At 55.7% G+C, this 22,844-nt stretch overlaps 1 protein-coding gene across 7 annotated transcripts; it reads right to left on the bottom strand.

Annotated features, from left to right (window-relative positions):
• Positions 1-1,443: 1,443 nt before the first annotated feature.
• SLC16A5 (solute carrier family 16 member 5) lies at positions 1,444-17,836 on the bottom strand. Of its 7 annotated transcripts, none has more exons than XM_080825377.1 (7): positions 17,700-17,836; positions 16,423-16,607; positions 13,609-13,787; positions 13,140-13,374; positions 10,075-10,218; positions 4,283-5,092; positions 1,444-3,027 (listed from the first exon to the last, which is right to left on the bottom strand). In XM_080825377.1, the coding sequence occupies exons 4-7, from the start codon at positions 13,336-13,338 to the stop codon at positions 2,780-2,782; spliced, it is 1,401 nt and encodes a 466-aa protein (XP_080681503.1). In that variant the 5' UTR covers positions 13,339-13,374; positions 13,609-13,787; positions 16,423-16,607; positions 17,700-17,836; the 3' UTR covers positions 1,444-2,779. The 7 variants fall into 7 exon arrangements, with proteins under 7 accessions (XP_080681503.1, XP_080681502.1, XP_080681504.1 ...); XM_080825376.1 differs by having other exon boundaries at positions 17,362-17,772; XM_080825378.1 differs by having other exon boundaries at positions 13,609-13,666; positions 17,362-17,772.
• Between the last annotated feature and the right edge of the window lie 5,008 nt (positions 17,837-22,844).

Below are 22,844 nucleotides of genomic sequence, written 5' to 3'. Positions count from 1 at the left end.
GCCCTGGGTTGTGGAGCCCTGGATGCTGAAGCCCTTCAGCCTAGTTCTTTCTCAGGGCTTCTCAGGAAGGTGATGTGTGACCTAGGCCTCGTAGGCACAGGGGATAGAGCACCAGGCAGGGAAATGGCACTGCCGCACTCCATTGTGCTTGAAAATGCTGGGGTAAGGGGGGTTTAGTCTGTGAGCTTCTTGAGGCTAAGGACCACGTATCTTTGGCCCTGGGCCTGGCATGAAGGCAAAGTGGCTGCCACACTCCAGCCTGCCACAGCATCACTGACAGCAGACCCCACCCACCTCCATGGGCTCAGGTCCTTGTGGTCAGCCCCTGCCCTGTGTGCACCCCTTGAAGCAGGAGTTATGACTATAATCTGGGTGCCTGGGCACCCTGATAGCTCCACATAGGACAGTGGCCCCAGACCTGTCATCAGGCCCTTTGGCCTCTGTAGAGAGCTGATAAAACGTGGGGAAGTACATCTCAACCCAAGGTGGCCAGGGGCTTCTCTGTCTCTGTCTGAACAGAGCAGCAAAGTCCTGGGGACCAGCGGCTCAGAATTCAGGGACAGGAGGTAAGCGAGCTCTAACCTGCGCTGGTCAGGAACAGCTCTAGGTCCTCTCTAGAGGATTCCCAGGAAAGCACCCAAGTGGGGATCTGGAATCAGATGGGCCATCCCATTCTCCCTCATTTGTCCCCTCCGAAAGGCTCAGGGGCCTTCCTCCTTGGGGAGAAATTCTCAGTCCTTGGTTTTGTGCTGAGGGCATCACCAGGTCTTCCTCCTCTTTACCCAAGCCCTGGCACGTGGTAGATGCTCAATAATTTTGTTGAAGGGAATCTGCCCGGAGATTATTGCCAATCTTGGCTGGGAGAAGATGAGATCAAAGCTTCCTATGCTGAATGTTCACTGATATCTTTTTTCCTTAAAAGAAATCTGTTTTCAGGAAGTGGGCCCAGTAGGGGTTGCACATTTCAAAGCCTGGTGGCTATTAGGGCCAAAAATATCCACCTAGCCACCAGTCTCACTCTCTCCTTTTCCACTCAGTTGAGATGGAGGAGGAGACAGGACCGGGTAAAATGTGTCCAAGCGTTCCCCCTTCAGGGCACAGGCTGTGGATGGTGGCCAAGTACATGCCTGGGTGAGGAGCAGGAAGGCCATGGGGGTCTTCAGGATCAGACTTTTCAAACAAGAGACTCTGATTTATCCAGGCCAGGCTCCTCCTTTCTTAAGGCCCAGAGATGGTGAACAACTGCCCAAAGTCACACAGCAGATTGTGGCAGAGCCAAAACACGAAGCCGGGTCCATCCCAGCTCAGAGCCTTTCGCCTCACCTCTGCACTACTTTCTCTGACCATGAGGGGGCACTCATGGCAGGGTCCTGGAGAAGACAGTACTTCCCCAAGGATGCTTACTCACGCCAGCTGGACAGGAGAAGGCAGGCTGGAGTCAGGTCATGCAAATAAAATTTTATTTTCCTGATAAGGCTTTCTTGTTGGAGCCTGGTTGAGCCTGAATCAACAAACAAGGCCTCGGGTCACAGCAGCGCCTGCTGAGCAGGGAGAACTAAAGGGGGAGGGAAAGGAGTACTCAAGGCCTGTTTTCCAGCTTCATTAGTTCACCGGGTTTATAACCTGCTGCAGGAACGTTTTTGTCTGTTATTCAAACAAACTCTGTGTTTCCATTGCCTCAGGTGGTACCCTGCTGGGACAAGCTTGGGCTGATGACAGCCAGGCCCAAATGATGCCCTCAGGAACCAGTACCAGCAAAAGAGTATGTGTGTGGGGAGCACTGACTTCCACACCACAGGCAGAAGCCCCCCCGGGGAGTGGAGGTGGGCTGGCAGCTGGCCCAGCCAGCTACTTACTCTAGGGTGGACACCTCTGACACAGTAGGGAGAGGAGGGCAGGAGAGGGAGAGAAGGCTTCTGTTGCAAAATGGCTCCATTTTCCCAGAGGTCTCCCGCCCTGCCTAGCAATCCTTCTGCTCCCCCGCTCACTCAGACGTCAGGCTTTCCGCCACGCCAGCACGCAGCTTTATGACCAAGATACAAGGTAGGGGCACAGGAGGGAGGGAGACCTTAGAGCAGGCACTACTGAGTGCAGGGGACCCCTCAGACTTCAGTGATTCTAGGACTCAAGCCAAGGGCTCCCCTCCAGTCCTTTGCTCAGACACCAGGTTGGGTCTTCTCCCCAACTGTTAATCTGTCCGTGTCCTGTGTCCATGCCAGCCCCTCAGCCTGGCTGTCCACCACTGCCGGTCCCAGCTCGTTCTTTCAGGGGGTTCTTCTTCCCAAGGTTCCAGTTAGCATGAGGCCCAACAGCCTGTGCCGGGGCCCTTGGGAAGAAAGGGGGCGGAGAGCCTTGGAGGAGGGGTGAACTCTCTGGAACTGTCTGGAGGCCGAAGAAGGACAAAGAGATCGCATCGGGGACATCCAGTCTAGACTGGAGGGTCCAGTGTGTCGAGTGGCAGCAATAGTACTGGGCAGCCCACTGGGCCGATCCGGCTGTGACAGACCCAAGCTGGGTTTAGACTCACTTTCCTAGGCTCCAGGTATGCTGGTGCCCCAGAGAAAAAGTCAGGAGGACCTGCTCCTGGATCTGCTGGTTGGAAGGAGCTCTGAGCCGTTGGAGGCCAGCCTCCAAGGTCCCAGCTCCTGGCTGAGTCCCAGTGTGCAGAGCCTAGAGGGCTTCTGGCTTTGGGCTTCCTGGGCAGCCCCTCACCCCAGCCCCTGGCAGTTGGACATCATATTCCTGGGCTGCGGTGGGGGTCACTCATGGACCTCAGGGCTCAGACGCTGGTCACATACATGACCTCGGTGTACAGCTGCTTCTTGGAACCACGTGAGTCCTCCACCATGAGGCCCTGCTCTGAGGGTACCTCCGTGATGGCTTCTTCTGCCTCGGCCTGCTTGCCTGGCCTCTCCTTCTTCTGCAGGGCACAGAAGCTGCCACCCATGAAGAGGGCAGCTGATATAAGGAAGAAGCTTGACATGTAGAAAACGTAGCTAAAGTTGTCGGTGGTGTCCAGGAGGAGCCCTGGGGGACAGAGAGCAAGTTAAGCTGCTGTCCGGGGCTACCAGGCCTCCCTCCCACCACCTTGTGTGCTCTCCGAGAGCAGAGGTTTTATTTCAGTCTCTGCTGTATCCCCAGGGCGAACCACTGTGACTGGCACATAGAAGACACTCAATAAAGATTTGTTGACTCAAAGGAGAACAGGAACACTAAGCCTGCTCTCCAGGGGGCAGGAAGAACCCTTGGGCCAGAATGCACCTCATGGCATGTCTCCTTACCCTTGGTGGCAGGAAGCCAAGCACACAAGGCCCAGTAGTCTGGGATACCTGCTCAGCTACACCTGGGCCCTCCCACACCTCCTCCTGGGTAGCCGTCTCCACTTGTTGGTTTCATCAACTCCCTTGGAAACTGCGACTTCCAATGACACACTTGGGAAGAGTCCCCCTTGTCATCAGAGGACTGTACCGACCACTGCCATCGCTGACCGCCCTCCAGCCACAAGGGCTTCACACAGCTTCCCTGTTACTTTGAATGTCACATTCTTGGCTGCCTGGCAAATCTGCTCATGGGGGTCTCTGCTTCCACACCTGTTTGTTTCCCTCCAGGCAGAGATCACCATGCTGAGCACAAACCTGTGTCTGGTTTAATCCCTGACTCTCCCACCAGAAGGGAAGCCCTGCGAGGTGGGGACTGGGTCTCTGTCCCCACTCAGCCAGGTCTCCCAGTGACTGGCACAGGCGAACTAGTCATTAAGGCAGGTGTTCCTGTCTGACTTTTGGAGATGACACTGTGGCTCAGAGAAGGAAAATGACTTGCCTGGGTCCCACAGGCAGGACGTGGGACAGCCAGGATGTTAATCACGGCAAACACGCACGTGGTTTTCTGCTCTGTGCCAGGCTCTCCGCTAAGCTCTTTGCTATATAACTGTGGTACTCACAAGTCTACGGGGTAGATCGTATTAACCTCCCCACTTTGCTGATAAGAAAACAGAGGGACAGAGAGGAAGATGAAGGACTCAGGCAAGTCTGGTTTAAAAAAAAAAACAAACCTTATTTTTAACTGTTCATGCCCTGGGCGCCAGCTGGGGAAGAGGTTGCAGCTTGGAAAATCACAGACGCTTGGAAAAATCACAGATTCCAAGTCCCTCGCCCTGGAGATGCGGGATGGCACCCAGATCGGTTCCGACTGTTCCCCTTTGCCCCACCTCCACGTCCTGCCCACTCAGGCCACGCCCGCGCACGCCCAGGCCGCACCCACATCCGCCCCAGGGGGCCCTCACCTGCCAGGGGCGGGGAGATGAGGATGGAGACGCTCTCCAGGACGGTGAAGAGGCCCAGGGCGCTGGAGAACCGATCCATGGGGACGATGTCCATGAGGACCTGGAAGATGAGGGCTCCGATGCCGCTCATGGACACGCTGTACAGCAAGCAGTAGCCCACCAACACTCGGAAGTCGGCCGACGCGGCGCACACCAGGTTGGTGAGGCCATTGAGCAGGGCTGCCAGGCTGAACAGGTACTTCCGGTGGCCCGCGAAGTCCCGCCGGCCCGCCACCAGCCCGGCCATGGGCCGCAGGAAGATGTTGCTGAAGCCAATGATGGAGATCAGCAGGGCCGCCCTGTGTTCGTCCACCCCGTGCCACATGGCGTAGGGCACCAGGAAGACGTGCGGCAGCGGGAAGCCCAGGATCATCCACACGACGCCCAGCGTGTACACTCGGTAGCCCGCGTTGTGCCGCAGGATATCAAAGGCCAGGTGGCGCTGGACGGTCCGACCACACGCTGCCAGGCAGCCGGGAGCAGGTGTCTTGGAAGGTGGAGGGGGCGCTTCTGTGGTCTCAGGGGCCATGCTGGTGGCCACGGGCCTCAGGATGGCCCCACAGACGCAGCAGTGGAGAAAAACGCCGCCGAAGACAAGGAAGGTGCCCCTCCAGCCCAGGTCCTCCAGGAGGTAGCGGGAGAGCAGTGGCCAGAGGGTGATGCCCAGGGAGACGCCCACCGAAGCCAGAGCGTTGGCCAGAGCCCGGTGGTGGTGGAAGTAGAAGCCCAGCACGGTGATGCTCGACTGGAAGCTGAAGCACATGCCCAGGCCTGTGGTGGGAGGGAGGAGACCATTTGGAGGGCATTCTGGGCCTCCCGCCGGCACCCAGAGGGGTCGTGGGGTTCTGCTCCACATCTGCCCTCCTTCTGTTCTAGCCCAGACCCACTTCCGGGTCCCCAGGGATTGAGGATGGAAACAGCCTGCCTTGCCACCTCCTTAGAAACATCAGCTCTGCCTTCCCAAGGCTGCCAGGGGCACACCTGTTGCCCTTTGCACAGCACCAGGCTGATCCTTAAAAACCTAAATTGCGGGGGGAGTGCCTGGGTGGCTCAGTCAGTTAAGCATCCGCTTTCAGCTCGGGTCATGATCTTGGGGTCCTGGGACGGAGCCCCACGTCAGGCTCCCTGCTGAGCCTGCTTTTCTCTCTCCTTGTCCTCCACCCCTCCCCCTGCTTGTGCTCACTCGCTCTCTCACATAAAGAAATAAAATCTTTATTTTTTTTTTTTAAAGATTTTATTTATTTATTTGACAGAGATCACAGTTAAGCAGAGAGGCAAGCAGAGAGAGAGAGAGAGGAGGAAGCAGGCTCCCCGCTGAGCAGAGAGCCCGACATGGGGCTCGATCCTAGGACTCTGGGATCATGACCTGAGCTGAAGGCAGAGGCTTTAACCCACTGAGCCACCCAGGCGCCCCAAGAAATAAAATCTTTAAATAAATAAATAAGTAAATAAAATAAAAACCTAAATTGGCGTAAGTCTCTTCCCTGCTTAACACCTTTCAAAGACTTCCCATTACACCTGGAAAAAAATGCCACAGTAGTGGCTGTGCCCTGGAAGGCTCTGCACGGTCTGGCCCTTGGTCATCTCTTGGGTGCCATCTCAGGCCATTCTCCCTGTCACTCACCATGATTGAACCACATCAGCTTCTTTCTCTTCCTCTGGACACCAAGCTGCCCCCCCCCCTCACTGCGGGACATTTGCAGCTGCTGTTCCCACTGCCTAAAATATGCTTCCCCTAGACTTTTCTGTCCTGGCTCAGCTCAGATGCTACACCCCCCACCCTCTCTGTGCTGCCCTGAACGGCTGAACATGTTGCCAGGGAAAGCTCACGGCCACACCATGACCACGAGCCTCAGGTGGGCTCTCGGGCCACCTGTGATGCCTCCATCAATTTTCTCTCCCACCCTCCTGGATGACCACCAGTCCTTCTCTATGCACCTCCCCCAGTACTCCCAGCTGACCACTTGCCTTCTGTCTGTGACATTGGACTGTCTGTCCCTGCTGCCAGCCAAGGTCAACCTGCTACTTATGCCCTTCATCTTGTCCACTCAAGGCATATCCCTCCAGCAATTTTTCTCCTGCACCACCCACTTTCTCCTCTTTGCCAGATCATTCTCCTTCGTTGTTATTCCTCCCATCAAAAACAAAACAAAGGGTGCCCGGGTGGCTCAGTTGGTTAATCATCTGACTTTGGCTCAGGTCATGATTTCGGGGTCCTGGGATCAAGCCCAGAGGCTAGGCTCCCTGCTCAGTGGGGAGTCAGCTTGTCCGTCTCCATCTCCCTCTGCCTCTTCCCCCCACCTCGTGTTCTCTCTCTCTCTCAAATAAAGAAATAAAATCTTTTTTTTTTAAAGATTTTTTATTTATTTATTTGTCAGAGAGAGAGAGTGAGTATAGGCAGAGGCAGAGAGAGAAGCAGGCTCCCTGCCGAGCAAGGAGCCCGATGTGGGACTCGATCCCAGGATGCTGGGATCATGACCTGAGCCGAAGGCAGCTGCTTAACCAACTGAGCCACCCAGGCGTCCCGAAATCTTTTTTTTTTTAAAAAGCAAAACAAAAGCAAACAAAAAAAGAAAACGGAAACCCCGGCTTGCTCCCACTCCCTTCTCAGTACCTGCTCCCTGTAGCCCCAAGGGTCTGCGGACCAGGGGTGATCCCAAAAAGGAGGCAGAGGGGGAGCAGATGTGCAGGTGAAGGGTCTTGGGGGTTCATCCTCTCTGCTACGAAGAGGAAGAGGAGCCCACAAGGAGAGGCCCAGGAGCAATGGCGTCCAAAGAGGAACAGGCAGTACAAAACGTCAACCAGGAAAATGCAGGAAAGGATGAAAAGGAGCAAGGTGCTAATAAAGGAGAGCCCTTGGCCTTCTGTTTGGAAGCTGGTGAATGTCGTGCGCCTCCGCAGGCAGCTGCATCCTGCAGTATAGGTGGGACGTGCGTCAGAGGCTTGGAAAGCTATGGGCAAGGGAGGGAGGAGGTCAGGCAGCAGATGGAAAAGCAATCCTGGCGTGGTCTGCGGGCACTCAGCACTGACCCTCCTCACCGTGACCGGATGAGGAGTTTGGCCTGATGTCTCAAGTCCCGATGTTCTCCCTCAAGGTCACAGGAAGACGCACCTACATTCTAAACTTGTTTACAATGGACTTTTCCCATAAACCCTTTGGTGTTATATGTTTCTTTTGGGTCCCCTGTTACTGGCTCTTAACTGAATGTGGGGAAGGGGGTTTGTATGTTTGTTTTTATTTTATTTTATTATTATTTTAAAAGATTATTTATTTATTTATTTGACAGAGAGAGAGAGAGAGAGATCACAAGTAGGCAGAGAGGCAGGCAGAGGGAGAGGGGGAAGCAGGCTCTCTGCTGAGCAGGGAGCCCGATGCGGGGCTCGATCCCAGGACCCTGAGCTCATGCCCTGAGCTGAAGGCAGAGGCTTTAACCCATTGAGCCACCCCGGTGCCCTGTTTTTTTTTTTTTTTTTAGTGTCTGTTTTTTTTAAATTTTTTTATTTTAATAAACATATAATGTATTTTTATCCCCAGGGGTACAGGTCTGTGAATCGTCAGGTTTACACATTTCACAGCACTCATCATAGCCCATACCCTCCCCAATGTCCATTTCCCCACCACCCTCTCCCGCTCCCCCCCCCGCCCCGCAACCCTCAGTCTGTTTCTTTTTTTTTTTTTTTTTAAAGATTTTATTTTTTTATTTGACAGAGATCACAAGTAGGCAGAGAAGCAGGCAGAGAGAGAGGAGGAAGCAGGCCCCCCGCTGAGCAGAGAGCCCGATGTGGGGCTTGATCCCAAGACCCTGGGATCATGACCTGAGCCGAAGGCAGAGGCTTTAACCCACTGAGCCACCCAGGCGCCCCCCTCAGTCTGTTTCTTGAGATTGAGTCTTTTATAGTTTGTCTCCCTCCCAATCCCATCTTTTCCCGGTGCCCTGTTTTTATTTTAAGTGGGCTCTTCACCTAATATGGGGCTTGAACTCATGACCCAGAGATCAGGAGTCACATGCTCTACTGACTGGAGCCAGCCAGCTGCTCTTGAATGTTGTATTTTGACTCAGTCTGTAAGATTCTGTCACCTGGGGAGTTTTCCCCTACTGCATGGAATGATGCTCATAATATTTTGTGACGTTAATAAAGCAGTTCAAAAAAAGGAAAAAAGCAAAACAAGTTAAAAAAGAACAACTCTCTCTTGATCCCACAGCCTCTTCTGGGTACTGGCCTGTTTCTCTGTCCCCTTCACTGAAATTTCCTGGAAATACTGTTTATCTCTGCTGTCTCCCAACTCCTGTCTTTCTCTTTGCTCTTGAACCTGCTGCAATCAGACTTTCCGCCTCACCTGTGGTCCAGACTCCTTCTTATCAAGGTCAGCAACCTCCATGTTGCCAAATCCAAAGACTGAGGCTGACCATCTGACCCACCAGCAGCCTGACAGAGCCCTCACTCTCTCCTCACCTTCTCAAGAAACCTCACTCTCCTGGGCCTCCTCCTTCCTGTGTCCCTCCTTCCCACCAACGGTTGAACACCACAGGTCCCAGTCCTCAGGTCCCCTCAGCCCCCCACTCTTGTTCCCACAGTGACAGCAGAACGATACCTCCTCTCAATATTAGAATGCCAGCCCCGTCGTGAGCAGCCCAGGGCCTGTCCCCGAACAGCAGACTGGATGCTTCCACACCTGAGCTTCCCAACCACCCACCAACCTGCTCCTCCCCTCGGTTCCCCATTGTAGTTAAAAGCTACTCCATCGGGGCACCTGGGTGGCTCAGTGGGTTAAGCCTCTGCCTTCGGCTCGGGTCATGGTCTCAGGGTCCTGGGATCGAGCCCTGCATCGGGCTCTCTGCTTGGCGGGGAGCCTGCTTCCTCCTCTCTCTCTCTGCCTGCTTCTCTGCCTACTTGTGATCTCTGTCTGTCAAATAAATTAAAAAAAAAAAAAAAAAAGCTACTCCATCCTTCTGCTGGTTTGGGTCAAAACCCTTGGCATCACCCTTCTTGGCTCCTGGAACCTTGGGTCATCCTTGACTCTTCTTCTCTGGACCTCCCACACAGTCCTGAACCTGACCACCCCTCACCACCTCCATCGTACCGCCATGGTCAAAGGTAGGCCACCTCCCGTCTGGGTTATGATGCTTATACCTGTCTCCTGCTCTTAGTCCCCACCCAGTGCACATACGTTGAACACAGCAGCCGGAGGGCTTCACAAACACCGGCTGGATGACGTCACTCACCCCACCGCCCGAATCTCTCGGAAGGCTTCCCATCTCACTACTCAGCCATCAGGCACTACTCCCCATCCAGCCTCCACCCTACCTTTGCTCGCGCCCTCCATTGCCCCTTGGGCCCTTCTGGGCTTTGCACTTACGCTTCCTGCCGTCTGGAATGCTCTTTCCCTGAGAGCCTGGCAGCAGACTCCCTCACCTCCACTAGCTTCCTGCCCAAACGTCACCTCCTCTCCAAGACCTTCCCCGACTGCCCTGTTGAAAGCAGCAACCTCCCCCACCTTGCTTTATCTTCTGCCTGGGGTGTCCTAGATGTTTCACCTCTTTGCTTGTTGAATCTCGGCCCACCCACCCCCAGCCAGTACACCATCAGGTGTTTGTCACCATCAGAAACAATCTTTCTCATTTACATATTCATTGTCCCTCTCCCTCATGGGACTGATAAGCAGCCCCAGAAGATTAGACACACACGCCTGCACTTATGCCTGGCACTTTTTGGTAGGCACCCAGAAATTCTCCAAGTGGGAAGACAGTCACCTGTGATGAATCCTGCTGTGAGGTAGAGCTGGCTAAGGGTGCGGCAGAAGGAGCCTGCTACCATGCCCAGGCTGGCCAGTGCGCCCCCCAGCATCACCGTCACTCTGCAGCCAAAGCGTTCCACCAGGATGCTGCACAGGGGTCCTGTGGGGAGGAAGCAGGGAGGGGCAGGGGTGAGGAGGCAGCCAGTGGGTGGCAGCTGAATGAGGAGGACAGGAGGGAGGGAGGGAGAGAGAGGGCTTGGGAAGGGGTTCCAGCAAGAACTAGCCACGTGGCTGGAAGGGCACAGCCCTGGGGATTCTGATCGCCACCCGGCCCCAGGCTGGCTGTGGGCTGGGGCAAACCCAGTCCCTCTCTGCGCCTCCCCTACAGGAGGTCACACTGGATGACATCTGACCACCTGTGAGCAGAGGTGGAGGTCCTGCAAGGGCTCGGTTTAACCCTAACAAGGATCCCGAGCTACAGACTGAGGCCCTTCGCTGCGCTGACCTGAGGCTGAGTCCATCCGAGTAAAATAGGCCTGGCTCGTGACCTGGGTAGATGCCCCTTGCTGGGGGCTTTTCTCGGTGGGTCAGGGTCCCAGGTTATCAAAACGATGGCGAGCACCTACAGCCCCCGCTTGCTTCCCATTCTCAAGAGGACTGGCCACAGCCCTCCCACTAGCGTCCAACCTGTCTAGGGTGGGCAGCCTGGGGTGCGGGACCACTCACTCCAAACACCCTTGCCCTGGCCTCTGGAGAGAACTGGGTGGGGTGCTTTCGCCCCTCCCCCATCACTTCCAGCCAACACAAATTCTTGCACTCGGACGTTTGGCTTCCGTTGGAGGGGCCTGTTCTCCTCCACCCCACCCCCACCTTGAGCTGCCTTCTCACCAGCCCAGACCCAGAGCAGAAAGGAGCCAGTCCTGGCTGGCTGCTTCTCCACACCTCCCAGGGCCCCATTCACCAGGTGCCCTGCCCCCAAGTACACACAATGGAATTTCTACAGTTACTCTCCCAGAGCACAGCCAAAGGAAGAGGGAGGGAGGGAGCGTGAGCTCGTGAGCGCATGCCCAGTGTGTATATATGTTTGGGGTGGAGAGGGGATGTGTGCATGTGAGCCAGTATGAGTCTGGGAGTGACACAGGAAGTAGGCAGCCCGCACTCAGAGATAATCAAACAGAGGCAGCCATAGAGGGAGAGGCAAGACTGCAGTGAACATGACCACTGCCCCACTCATTGTCTATCTTCCCCACCCCAAACTCTGGTCTGACTTTGGAGAGGTGACACTGGGCAAAGCCCCAAGTCATGGCACTGGGGGTAAAGGTTGGGACCAGCTTACCTCAGACAGCCAGGGGCAGTGGGAGGCAGGGTGTTTCCTCGACTGGGCACTGCTTCTGCCCTGAACTCACTCTGCAACCCTGAACGTGCCTAGTACTTTGTGCTTGCTTGCTTTCTTCATCTCTAAGATGTGTGGGGGCTCGGGCTGCTTGGGATCGAGGATAATTTCAAGTTCAAAATTTCTCAGGGGACGCCTGGGTGGCACAGTTGGTTAAGCGTCTGCCTTCGGCTCAGGTCGTGATGCCAGCGTCCTGGGATCGAGTCCCGCATCGGGTTCCCTGCTCAGTGGACAGTCTGCTTCTCCCTCTGCCTGCCGCTCCCCCTGCTGTGCTCTCTCTCCCTCTGACCAATAAATAAATAAAATCGTAAAAAAAATAAAATAAAATTCCTCTGATACTCTGAATGAGCATGGGCTAGAGGTGTGTATGTGAGACAGACAGACAGACATACAGATGGGAATCCCAGGCCGACTGAGGTGTTGGCATGCCCGCTAGGGGCTGCGGAGTCTAAAGCTGGTTGGGAGTCGGGGTCCCCACTGGATGCCTGTTTCCCGGCCCCTGGCATGGATTCCTTTCTGGCTGCACGGAACGAACTGCCTGAGATTCCCACTTCTGCCCCAGCCTTGCAGGTGAAAAGGTCATGGGGTCTGGCCTAGTCCAGGTCTCTCCCAGGGCCCTAAGTCCAGGCCCCGCCAGGTTCAGGGGTCATCTCAGGGAGGCCATCTCTCCCAGTCTGACCTCTCTCCCAATTAGAGGGAAGGACCTGGAAAAACAAGCAGGCTGCTCCTGCCGGTGGAGGGAGTGGCAGGAGGTACGCAGGGAGGTGGAGTCAGCCGAGCCAAGGAAAGCACATGGGGAGAGCCCTGTGGGCCAGCAGACCTTGCTCCTGCTGACCAGGGCCTCCTGCCCCATCCCCCATCCCCGCTTGCAGGTCACTGTCTTTGGAGTCTCCCTGAAGAGCTCTCAGGAGTCAGGGGCAGGGCCCTGAGCCCAAGTCTATCTCAGGGAGTCTCCCAGGCAGCCCTGGCCGTCCCCCTTCACTGAAGTCAGGATGAGAGGGTCACATTCTTGAAGGAGCCAAGCAGGAAATGGGGGGGGGGGCTGCCTTCATTTGAACCTCCCCAGCCCTTGCAATACCCCTTCTGCTTCCTGGGGAGAGATGGGGCTCTTGCCCTGCCCCCATCTTGCCCCTTGTGTTTTCCTCAAGCCCCCTTTCCCATCCTGAAGCCCCCGCCAAGGTTCTCCAAATACTAGCTGCTGGTAACTCATGGGATTCTCCCTATGATCCCAGGAAGGAGGTGGTAGGGTGTTGGGTGTTACCTCCATATTGCAGAAGAAGAAACTGAGGTTCAGAGAGATTACCCAAGCAGCAATTCCTCAAGTCTGAGCTAAGCGCCTGGCACTCCCACAATCTGCCCTGATCCTCTCTCGGCCTCCAGCCACTGTGAGGACTGGCTGTGCGCCTTGGGAGCCTCCGTACCTTCTCCCCATCCCCAGCCCAGCCCAGACCTGCTCAGCCCAGTTCAGCCCAGCCCAGCCCTGCAGAATTCCAGCGGAGGTGGGGGTGGGGTGGGGGTAGGGGGGGCTGGCCCTGCTGAAATCAGGTGACATTTTAGGAATTCACCCCATGAGACAGAGCCTGTGGCCTCAGAGAAAGTGAGCTCGGGGAGGCCGGGGAGACTGTGGCTTCCTCCTTCACCCTGTGCTCTTCCTCAACCCGCCCTCAGCCCCTCCCCAGGCTGCTCACCCCCAGCGTGGAGCATGGCTGTCAGGATGGAGGGGAACCATGAGGTCTCACTGTTGCTGGCCTGGAACTCATGCTGCAGTTCAGTGAAGAAGATGCCAGTGCATGTGGGGAAGCCCAGAGTGAGGCCCTGGGTCACCAGGGAGGCCAGCAGCACCACCCAGGCCCAGCAGCCCTCCGCACGCTCCAGGACCCGGGGCATCCTTTGCCGTTACCACGTTACCACTGCCTGTGCCACCTGCGGAGGGGACAGAACGCAGCTGCCAACCCCAGTTCACCTGCCACTCTCCCTGGGTGGCTGAAACCATCCCTTCCTTTGCCCCAGCACGACGTAGCACAGAGGGCACCGCCCCCTGGGAGTTGGCCTCGGCCTTTCCTTTCACCCACTTCCCAGAGCCAGCCTGGCAGGAGGCGCTGGCAGGTGAGCCACCCGTGGGACGAGGCAGGTGGGAGGAATTCTTTCTAGACTTACAACATCTGGTGGTCAGTCAGCAAGCGCCACTTCCTGGCCCGGCCTTGGGGCCCCCCTCCTGTACACAGCAAGCACTCAATAACAGCTCGTAGAACGGAACAGATCTCTAGAGCCGGCGACGTCCCAATTCCCCGGCAGGTACACACAGATGCATTTTCAAACATTCATAAGCAGGCTTCCTGCACACAAGCACAGACTTTCGCAACGCCGCCTTGACAGAGGCGTCCGCTGTCAGTGCTGCTGAGACGGCCTAGGGGAGTAAGTGGGTGCTGGGCATCGTCAAGGAGTGTACACAGAATAGCTTTCCAAGGGTGCCACACAGGGTCCTGGGATGGAGCCCCGCATGGCATCGGGCTCTCTGCTCAGCAGGGAGCCTGCTTCCCCCTCCCCCTCTGCCTGCCTCTCAGCCTACTTGTGATCTCTCTCTCTCTCTCTCTCTCTCTCTGTCGAACAGATAAATAAAATCTTACAAAAAAAAAAAAAGGCACGGGTCTCATCCGAAGGCCCTCTGATATTCCTCCTTCCACAGGGAGCTCGTGGTAGAGTCAAGTTCTACAGCGATCCTCAGTAATGACCCACCACCTGTCAGGGCTTCTCTGAGCAACACTCCCCCCAAAACACACACACACACACACACACACACAGTCACACACAGTCACACATGGGCATATACCAAGATACACACTCACAAAGACACACACACAAACACACTGCGTAGACAGAGACACACAGAACCACACAGGTACACAGACTTACAGGCAGACACACACTTGCAGACACACACTTACAGACACGCACAGAACAGAAAAGTCTAGAGACACACAGACATACAAAGTCACGTACGTAGGCCTGCCCAGACATACACAGAGACACACACATGCACAAATACACACTTATGTGGACACATGCAGACAAGCCCAGAGACAAACAAATGCAGACAGACACACACTACACAGACATACAGACACACACTATACAGACATACAGACACACACATGCGCACAGGGTCACACACACAGATACACACCCCCCATCTTTGGCTCAGTCCCTTCTCAGGTTTTCGCCCCATCCAGGCTGCTCCCCCAGCCCGTCACAGAAGCTGCCACAACCAGGCCTCAAAGCCCCAAGGCCCTTCCCCAGACGTGGGGCCCTTCCCAATCCCCTCTGTCCCTCTCTCCACCTGTTCCCTGGTCCCCCGTGGCCCTCAGACCTCACCCGTACTCAGGGCTCAGGCCTCCGGCAGCCTTTGCCTCAACGAAGGCAGTGGATCCCTTGAGCTACAGTTCCCACAGCCTCCCTCCTTCTAGCCCCAGGTCCTGGGAAGATCCATGGAAACCCATGGATCTATCAGAAATATGCAACCCCATCCTCATGCCACGCCCTGTACTCCACACTTTCCCCGCCCCCCTCCACCAGACCCAGGAAATTTAAAACAGCACCTAAAAGGGATCCACCCCAAACCGCCTCCTTCGGACGCTCACATCTCTTCTCTGGGCACCAAGCCTTCTTTCTCCCCAGAGGACCCCCAGGAGCCCTGCCAAGGTGAGCAGCCCATTTGACAGAGTGCAATGAGCGTGGGCACGCGTGTGTGTGTGTGTGTGTGTGTGTGTGTGTGTGCTGCAAGCAGATCCTGCCATCCTGGCTCTCGCTTGTGATACTGGCCCCAGAGATCCCTCAGCCCTGATCCTCCTGGCCCGGTTCCAGGCTCAGGCAGACCTCCCATACAGTTCCCTTCAAGGATTTCTGTTCCCGCAGCACATGGAAAGGTCACCAGTGCAACCTGATCCTGTGTTGGCCTAGATGTCCCCTCCACAACCTCTCCGGAGCTGGGCCCTCAGTCTTCCCTGACTTGCCACTTTCCCCTCTTTCTCCCAGAAGGGCCACCCGCCTTCCTCCACGGCCGTCACTTCCTCCTGCTCTTCCCTTCACAGCTGCCCTACTCCTCTCCCTTCCCAAGCCCTGGGACCCTGCTGGATTCCCTTCAGAGCGGCATACAGTCCCCTGACCCAGAGGTGGCAGGGAGGAGGTGGATGACAGAGGAGACGCAGGCCCAGCTCCCCCCACCCTGCTTCTCCAGCTCTGGTCCCTTCTCGTTCCTGCTTGTTCTGCCCCTTTAGAGAGAGGCCTCTACCCCCTGCCTCCCCCCTCCAACCCCATCAGAGGCATCTTTAGTGCCCTTCTCAGCAGCCACTTCTCCAGGCAGCCTTCTGGGGACTTTGTCCAGGATTCCAACCTTCACTCTTCACCCACCTTCTGTCTGAATCTTTCAGTGCAGCTGACTTTTCCCAGGCTCTCCTTCCTCCAGGCCTCCCAGGAGAGTCAGTGCCCAGGAAACCTGGAGCACCTCTGCGCTCTCTTTGCCCACTGGGAGGACCCCTGGCCTCCCTCTGGGGATTCCCCTGAAGACTCGGGCCTTCCACCAGGGGGTGTCCCCTCCCAGACCCCAAGTGACTCCTACATCACAAACAGCCTTCTTGTCTGGTGGGCACTCCAGCCCCTTCCGCCGGCAAGTTCCTCATGAACTAGGCTGCCGAGGTTCCAAAATCCTAATCAGAGAGAATCCTGTCGGTCCTTCAAGATTCAGCCCTGACAGTATTCCTGGGAAGCTCCCCTGACCCCTACTCCAGGCTAGACCAGGCCCTCTTCCTCTATTTTCTTTCTTTCAATGTACTTTTCACACCACATTGGAATGGATCATTCTCTTGTTTATCATTGTTGTCCCTCCCCCCCCCCCACACCCCCTACTCTATGAACCTCTTCACACATCCCTACCAGGCCTTGGGTGAGCACAAAAGATAATTTAATGGGACCCACCTGTGTTCCCCAGGGGGCAGGCAAGACCAGGACCAAGGGTGACCTGGCTTCCTGGTGGGCAGGTCCATTCCAGAAGACTCAAGCAGAGCAGAGGCGAGATGGGGCTCGGGGCTCTGGCTCCAGTGCTGCCCCAGAAGGGAAGTGGTCTTTCCTTTGCTCTGGGCACCACGAATCATGGTCGCTGCCTGGTATGTTGTGGCAAGGAAGGAAATGCAGCTGGAGACACCTGGCTCGCACTTCCAGGGACGGGAAGCTCTCCACAGGAGCTGCCCACCTCAGCCCGCAGGGACCCCAGCCCAGAGTCTGAGTGACTCCCTTCATGCCCAAGTGGCAGGAAGCTGCGGGCAGGGCACGAGACCAGAAGCATTTCTTGTCCTTCAAACACTGCACACATCACTTGGTTTGTGTTTAGGGCCTCCGCAGAGCCCTCAGCAGGGCGTCAGAATCCCTTCCCTGCCCCTCTAAGCTTGCAGCATGGTCAGGGGAGGGAGCGAATGCTCTCACGCAGGGTTTTGGTGTGCTAAGTGGAAGGGATGCCCCTCTCCCATGGTGAGAGGCAAAGGAGGCACCACCGGCTCCAGGGCAGGCCCAGAGGACCTGAAATCCCCTCCCCCTTCCCAGACCTCGTATCAGGCAGGGCCCAGGACACCGGGTGGCAGTGGCAGGAGAGCTGCCAGAACCAGTTTGAGATTGGGACCAACAAGCCCTCAAACCCCTACACTTGGCAGGGGCTGAGGAAGGAACAGGGTGTTCCAGAACTCCGCGAGCTGGGACAAGTCACCCTCCTCCTTTCTCTGTCTCCAAACTTGCCCCCACATTCCCGCAGGGGCCCTCTGACCTCGGCCTGGAAAGGGGGATGGGTTAGGCAACAGGGACTTCAGGACCCGTTCCCAGCTTGGCCCCGTGTCCCTGCCGTCCCGGGTCATTCCGCTTTCCCACCTTCCCCAAGACGGATCTTCCCTGGGTGCGGCTTCTGGGACGCCCTGGCAGCGCCCGCGTGGAGATTTCAGGCCAGGCCTCGCGTGGTGCCCGTGCCTCCCCCACTCCCCAGGCCGTGGAGGGTGGCAGTGGCTCCTCAGGCGTGGGGGTCCCCAGCCATCGCAGGCTGGGGCAGCTCAGGAATGGGCCAAGACTTTCCTGGATCCTCAGACCGGAGCCCGTCACAGGAGGGAAGGGGCCCCGGAGGTCCCCGGAGAGGCGGGTCCGCCACGGCGCTGACGGGGACCCCGGCGAGAGGGCGCCTGGCGACAGTGGGGAGGCCCGGGGAGCCCGCTCACCGGCTCGCGCCGCCCGGCCGTGGGGCGGCTCCACTCCCGCCGAGCGCGGCTTCCTGCGGCCCCGCGGGCGAGCGACGAACGCGGCAGGACGCCGGCGACCCGCGGAGAGCCGCGCCCTCGGGGGGCGGGCCGCAGGCCGCCGGGGGGCGGGACCACCTCCGCGACGCCGGCGGGTGGGGAAGGGCCATCGTGGCCCCCGGGTGGGAGGGCGTGGCGGGCGGGGCCAGGGCCTGCACCCTACATCTCAGCCGGGTCCAGCGGTCCGAGTGGCGGGCGGCCGGGCTGCAGACGCCGGCTCGGCGGAAGCATTTGCATGTCATTAGCATATCATTTCTCCTGCTCCCTCCGAGTGCTAGGGCTCCCGGAGGGGGAAGGAGGAAGCGTGTGATTAAGGGGCTCTACCTCCCCGCGGAGTCGGGTGGGAGGCCACGGTGGAGGACCCGTTCTTTGTCGGCTTTAGCCCCCCAGTGGTCCTTCCACCGAAAGCTGGAGCTTGAGGGCCACACCCAGAAGAACTGTGGCATCTGGGGCGGGCCAGGCGCGCCAAGGGGGTTACCTCTCAGACCCTGGGGGCGGGTCAGAGGACGCCCACCACCTTCGCAGGCGCCGCTCGGACCTGCAGGCCCTTTTCCATCTTCTCCACCTAGCCAGCCCTTAAAATGCATTATTTAAAGCTTTTTCAGTTACTGCAAAGTTATGGTCATCAAGACAGTATGGTACTGGGGGGCCTGTTGGCTTGGTCGGAAGAGCATGAGACTTTTGATCTGGGGAGGGTTCAAGTCCCAGGTTGGGTGTGGAGATTACTAAAAATAAATAAACTTTTAAAAGGGCAGTGTGGTACTGGCATAAGGATAAACTTATAGATCAAATGGAAAAGAATTCAGAATAAATCCTTGTATTTCTGATCAGCTGATTTTCCACAAGGGTGTTGAGACAACCCAGGGTGGAAAGAATGGACTTTTCAGCAAATGGTGCTGGAACAACGGAAAATCTACACGCAAAACGATGAGCCTGGACTCTTGCTGCGCACTATGACAAAGAGGGGGGAAGGTCATAACTAAAATAATAAAACTTTTAGAAGAAAACATGGGAGTAAATCTTGATGACCTTGAACAAGGCAAGGGATATTTAGGTACAACACCAAACACCAGTGACACTCGAAATTAAAAACTTCCATGTGCCAAAACACCATCAAGAAAGTGAAAAGATAATGCTCAGAAAGGGACAAAATATATGCAAATTTTGCATCTGATAAAGTACTTGAATCGAGAATATACAAAGAACTCTTACAGTTCAACAACCAAAAGGCAAATAAGCCCATTAGAAAATGGGCGAAGGAGCTGAGTAGACATTTCTCCAAAGGAGACATATAAATGGCCAATAAGCACATGAAAAGAAGCTCGGGTCCCTGGGTGGTTCAGTCAGTCAAGCCTGGGACTCTTGATTTCAGCTGGGGTCTTTTTTTTTTTTTTTAAAGGTTTTATTCATTTATTTGCCAGACAGAGATCACAAGTAGGCAGAGAGACAGGCAGTGAGAGAGAGGGAAGCAGGATCCCTGCTGAGCAGAGAGCCTGATGCAGCGCTTCATCCCAGGGTCCCGGGATCATGACCTGAGCCAAAGGCAGAGGCTTTAACTGAGATCTTGACCTGAGCCAAAGGCAGAGGCTTTAACCCACTGAGCCATCCAGGTGCCCCATCAGCTGGGGTCTTGATCTCAGAGTTGTGAGTTCAAGCGTTGCTTTGTGTTCCATCCTGGGTGTAGAGTCTGCTTTAAGAAAAAAAAAAAGGGGGTGCCTGGGTGGCTCAGTGGGTTAAAGCCTCTGCCTTCAGGTCAGGTCATGATCCCTGGGATCGAGCCCTACATCGGGCTCTCTGCTCGGCGGGGAGCCTGCTTCCCCCCCCTCTCTCTACCTGCCTCTCTTCCTACTTGTGATTTCTGTCAAATAAATAAATAAAATCTTTAAAAAAAAAAAAAAAGATGTTCAACATCTTTAGCTATCAAGGAAATGCAAATCAAAACCACAATGAGATACCACTTCACACCCAGTAGGATGGCTTAAGTCCTGGGTGAATTATGTAGGAGATATTTACATTAGTTGTAAGGTACATCTTAGACATAAGTCATCTCCGTGACTATGTCTCATTTCTTGCCAATGGTCTCCGCGCTGGGGTTGGCCCTTACACGAAGGGACATTAACTTTAGCCTGAGTTTCCATGGATACAAACATTGCAAAGAGGGAATGGGATCCATTAAAGTGCATTCATGGTCCTCTAGGGATGGTCTCAGGCCTGTATGGGGGACAGAAGGGATCCTACTCCAGGGTCTGCTCCGTCACAGCAGCGCCCCCCTGCGTGCACCCCCCCCCCCACTTCAGCCTGGCTCAGACTGTGAGTGGCAGTCCCTGCTCCTGGGTACTCAGAACAGACCGAATGCAGCCGTCCACCCCATCCTTGGGTACTCTGGCGGGATCCAGGGACTTAGTACCCAGGGACTTCCTGGAAGCTCCTACCCTCTTTTTTCCAGGATCTCACTGTTCTCTGGGGAGCTCCACGTTTAACTTTGACCTCTGCTTCATCAAGATAAAATTGATAGAGGTGTGGGAACACGCCCTCCACCTTCCTGGACCCTGAGTGCTTCTCGAGGGTGAAGTTCCCAGCAGGCTGGAGCATGGTCACCGTGGCCACAGTGCTCCGAGTCAGGGTCTGGCAGAGACATTCTCTATGGCCTTCCCCAGCCTTCCTCTCTGACTCTGTCCCCTAAGTGCTGGTCTAAGTACACAGCCTAGCGTCAGGTCCCATTTCGTGAGGGCCTATGGACAGCTGTCACTCTGGGTAAGTGGCTAGGGACACAGAGTTGGAAGGGTCACCATCCTACAGATAAAGGACCTGGGGCATCTGCGCAAAGAGAGAGGGAGGCACTTGCGCGAGAACATAAATTTTCAGGAATTCATAGTAAGTAATTTGTACTTACTAGCACAATCATCATACATCAGGACAGATATCAGCCACCACCACATTCTGTTGCTGGTTGGTCGAATCCTCTGAGATCTCTGGACGCGTGTGGTTGTTCCCTTTCCCTGGAACACTGTCTCGGGGAGCCTTGTCTTCATCCGATTGGCCCCTGGTTGGTCTTAGGTGTCTACGTTGTAGCCCCTTCCTCCAAGAAGGCCTCTCAGACCCTATAGGTTGAGGCATTAATCCCTCTGAGTGCTGCATTGTCTCCCACTAAGCTCCTCGAGGTTTAGGAGCTTTCTTGCTGGATGATCAGTCCTTCCCCAGCACTTCGCACAGTGCGTAATGCAGGATTATAATAGGTACGAGAAGGGTCCACATGTATGGAGTGCTGTCCAGGTCCTGGCTCATTGGCTGAAATGAAGGAATGGGTGAACTATTGCCCATCCGAGTAATGCCCCCATTCCTGGGTCTTAGCACCCTAAGCCCACAGTCTGGGATTCTTTTTTTTTTTTTTAATTTTTTAATTTTTTGAAAAATTTTTAAATATTTTATTTATTTATTTGACAGAGAGAGAGAGAGATCACAAGTAGGCAGAGAGGCAGGCAGAGAGAGAGAGAGAGAGAGAGAGGAGGAAGCAGGCTCCCTGCTGAGCAGAGAGCCTGATGCAGGGCTCCATCCCAGAACCCTCAGATCATGACCTGCGCCGAAGGCAGAGGCTTAACCCACTGAGCCACCCAGGCACCCCCACAGTCTGGGATTCTTTAAAAATATTTTAACTATTGGGGCGCCTGGGTGGCTCAGTGGGTTAAGCCTCTGCCTTCCGCTCAGGTCATGTTCTCAAGGGTCCTGGGAACGAGCCTCCCATCGGGCTCTCTGCTCAGCGGGGAGCCTGCTTCTCCCTCTCTCTCTGCCTGTCTCTCTGCCTACTTGTGATCTCTCTCTCTCTCTCTGTCAAATAAATAAATAAAACTTTTTAAAAAATATATTTTAAGTATTTAAAAGTTCGAGGATGGGATCCTGGTCTCTGCCCCTCTCCCTGGCTCTTGACCTCTGGCTGTGACCCTGTGCTGTCCCTGGCTTTGTCCCTGCTGGGACCATGGGGGCAACCTGTCTGGGCTGTCCTGGACGCAATTGGTGGCTGGACCCCTCAATGCCTTCGTGTTTACAGTCCCTTTCCATCTCCACCAGCACTGGGGCTGCTTCTCCTTTCTTTCTCTTCTTCACTCCTCTGCCTGTTTGCCCTACTCTGCCCAGGGCGTGTGGCAGCTTGTCGGCCAGCCGCAGAGGTCTATCTAGGTGGCCATTTGCCCAAAGACCCCGTGAATTCAGATCTGATGGGCACGGCCTGTCCCGGACCTGGCCATAGATGCTGGCAGTGATGTTGGGCACCCGCTGCTTCTACCCTCCCCTCTGCCCCAGCCCCCACCTCCCCGGGGGGTGGTGGTGGTGGCACAGGTGTCCTACTCTCTCCCACTCAGGAGCAGCATGTTGCCTTATGCTGGGGCTGGGCTGGGAAATAGAACAAGAGAAACCACAGGGTGACCTCATACCCCCGATTTGGGATTGTCCCTGTGCTTAGTCCTGGCCTAAGTTCAGGGGCAATGGTCATAAATCAGGCAGGCAGTCACTTCTAGAACTATGGCCTGGACACAGCGCTCTCTCCAAATAACCACTTTGCTCTCTCCTAGCCTGGGAGGGGGGTGTTGGAAGGGGGCTCCCTTGGCTCTGGCTCTTTCATCTTGTGTCCCTAATTCCTTCTCCTGATTCCTCCTTCCTGCCTCTTAACCAGACTCTCTCCTCCAGCCTAGGCCCCCTCTCTCCAGAGCTCCAGGCCCCTCTCCTTGTGATTTTCTGTCACCCCAACTCAGCCTGTCCCCACAGCACCCTTGCCATCTTCCTTTTCAGACTGGGTCCCACCTCTGTTCTCTGAAGTGGTCCCGGCTTCCCTCCCTCCCCTTCGCCTCCATCGTCACATCCAGCGACTCATTAATTCCACTGACTGCTCTTTGCCTCTCGCTCGTATGTCTTACCCGGCTGGCCTACGCAGACCTACGCAGCGCAGACCCTGAACGTCAACAGGACCTCTCTACTTAGCCTCCCTGCCTGGACTGCCAGATTCGTCTTCCCAAATCACCCACCTTTTCAGGGGCTGTACCTAAAAGCCTTCCCTGGCATTGGGTTCCCGGACCA

Source organism: Martes martes (genome assembly GCF_963455335.1).
Source record: "Martes martes genome assembly, chromosome: 16".
In the NCBI taxonomy this organism is placed as follows: domain Eukaryota; kingdom Metazoa; phylum Chordata; class Mammalia; order Carnivora; family Mustelidae; genus Martes; species Martes martes.
The sequence above is the reverse complement of the archived record's forward strand: the minus strand, read 5'-3'. Positions and strand labels throughout refer to the sequence as shown.